Genomic DNA, 2,500 nt, shown 5'->3' with positions numbered 1-2,500 from the left:
TGTTTCGTGAAGGACCGACCGGAGGGTGGGTATCGGTTGGCGTTTCAATATCGATGGACGTGGACAGACAGTTCCGTTCGATCCATTCGCGATCGTGCTGCTCTTGCCATCCTGGTGGCGGTGTTTCGATCCAGGCGTGAAAGTATCGCACAATATTCTGATGTTCGCAGTGAGCGAGCGTTTTCACTTCGCGCATTACACGGTCCTTCGATTCCGGTTTGTTCGGAAGCACGACGCGCTTGATCGCGTACCGGCAATCGTCCAGTTTATTGCGAACCTCAAACACCACTCCAAAGCCACCCTTACCGAGACACTGCATCAGATCAAAGTCCTCGCGGAAGCGAGAGGTGTAGTTCTCCGCAGCCAGTGGCGCTAGCGCTGGTTGGCTTTCATTGGAGTTGGATTCGGAATAGCTGCGTGTTGCTGGCATCCTGCCACGCATCGTTGGTGGAGGAAACTCTTCGATCGCTTCAACCGCCATCGGTATCGGTATTTCTACCTTTCGCTCGACTACCACCATCACGGGAAGCTTCGGAGGGCGTAGCTTCAGGATCATATTCAGTACCAGTGCCGTCGTTACGGAGATAATCAGTATTTCCTTCCACCAGAACCACATGGAAACGATGATCACCTTGACCGGCACGTCGAACATTGTATCTAGATCGTCATCGTCAACACCCGTCCCATCCGGAAAATGTGAGTTCGAACTGTTATCTTGCGAGTGATGCTCTCCATCCTTATGATCACAACGCTCTTCGCCATCGGTATTCGCCACAAGAAAGAATCCATTGCCGTTGATGTAATTCGAAGCGTACAAGACGGACTGACCGATTGCCGTCGATTCACCGCTGTCGTCTGCTGATGGCGTATCCTTTCCATCCTCCGTTAGTAATCCTGCGATCGGTGGACTCGCCGGAAGGGGTTTCCACGGTATGGCGGGATATTTGCTCTCGCCATCGGTTAGCAGAGCAATCTCTTGCCCGTGTTCGTCCTTTCCCTCCAACAGTGCATCGGATTCCTGTATGTAAAGCTGCTTCTCGTGCATGCCAATGTACAGCGACGGGTTCACGAGCGGTGGTTTGTCGTTATGCGTCTTCTCGCCGTTGCTCTCGTCAACATTCCCATTCCATAGCCAATCGGTACGATCGAAAAGATCCACAACTTCCAAACTGCCATCCCGCTTGTCGGCCGACGGACGCCAAGCGCTCACAATCGGCACATCAAACTTGTGACGCCACACGATCTTACCGGGGGTGCTTTTACTAACGGCACATATAACACCCTCCGGAATGATCACGCGCAACTCAAGATCCAGTACCATCGGGTTCATCTCTTGCCGTTCCCGACCACCGCGGCAATCCTCGCTACCCATCCGCTCCAGTTCATGATGGCCGATGCTAAAATTCCACCGTTCGCTGCCAGTGCGGGATTCCACGGCACGCACAGTTTGCGTTTGACGGCGAACGACGATTACATCGTCCGGTACGGAATCGATCGTACCACCATCGACCGGCCCACCTTCATCCCTCATCGGTGGACCATACTTGCCCTGGGCTGTTGCTTCCATTGCTAGCTCCGTCGCATTTTTGCAACCATGCATCGTGCACACGTACACCAGGCGGCCGGTTTGCAGTGAAACACCGTACGAGCGCGTTTCCTTACCGCCCGAGATGACCAGATCGTCGGAAAATTTGAACGAAGACTTGAGCATATCTTCCGCACTGAACGGGATCGGTTCGATCGATTCACCGTCGAACTTGTACAGGCTGCCACCGAGTGACGGGATCATCCGCACCCATTTGCCGTTGTTCGTCAGCTCCAACCGGTGGATGCTGGAGGAGAGTAGCGGACCGGGACCGGTTTGGATGCTCCAACGCTCGGTACCACCGTTGAGCATGTCCAGCGCCGATAATTTGCCATCGAGAGTTGTAACGAAAACCAATCTGAAAACGGTCAAGCAAAAGTGTTAGTTTTGTGTAAACCAGTAATCAACCGATTGAATCATGTAGTTTAAGTTTTTTGTTAGATTATTAGTTAGTATCAATTAAGCGAATCTTAAGCGGGCGCGTATCTCACCATTCTCGAGCATATCTCATGTTTCGGTTTTCCCATTTTCAATTAAATAACTAATCCCTTTAAAGTAGTCCCCATTGTCATCGCTTAAAAAAGATGCCAATTGCTACCGGAAACAGGGAACATGATTGTAAATTTATTGAATGACAGATATCTATTATCTATGCAGCTTTTTCGGATATTTAAATTATGCTATAACTTTGTAACTATGACTTAGAGTTAACCGTAGTGCTCTGTGATTGCAGCTGTGAATCATTCCGTAACTCTACTGGGGGATAATTCGAACGTTTTTAAAGACATTTTTGGGTTTCAGGCGCAACCGTTTGTTCAACTTAAGTGAGTAAGTTTATTCCAGTTCAATAATGTGTTCACGGCAAACGGTGGATATCTCATGGGGTCTTCAAAGAATGCGGTCCTTTTGCTGCCA

The 2,500-nt window shown here is 50.0% G+C and overlaps 1 protein-coding gene across 1 annotated transcript in view; it reads right to left on the bottom strand.

Annotated features, from left to right (window-relative positions):
* Positions 1 to 2,500, bottom strand: part of LOC126573310 (eukaryotic translation initiation factor 2-alpha kinase) — a 6,156-nt gene that overhangs the window by 1,747 nt on the left and 1,909 nt on the right. Inside the window, exon 2 of the mRNA XM_050233315.1 lies at positions 1 to 1,943. This exon is cut by the window's left edge and continues 1,118 nt beyond it. Coding sequence (XP_050089272.1) covers positions 1 to 1,943 — 1,943 coding nt within the window. The remainder of the gene's footprint in view (positions 1,944 to 2,500) is intronic.

This window comes from Anopheles aquasalis, chromosome 2 (assembly GCF_943734665.1).
Source record: "Anopheles aquasalis chromosome 2, idAnoAquaMG_Q_19, whole genome shotgun sequence".
In the NCBI taxonomy this organism is placed as follows: domain Eukaryota; kingdom Metazoa; phylum Arthropoda; class Insecta; order Diptera; family Culicidae; genus Anopheles; species Anopheles aquasalis.
The sequence above is the reverse complement of the archived record's forward strand: the minus strand, read 5'-3'. Positions and strand labels throughout refer to the sequence as shown.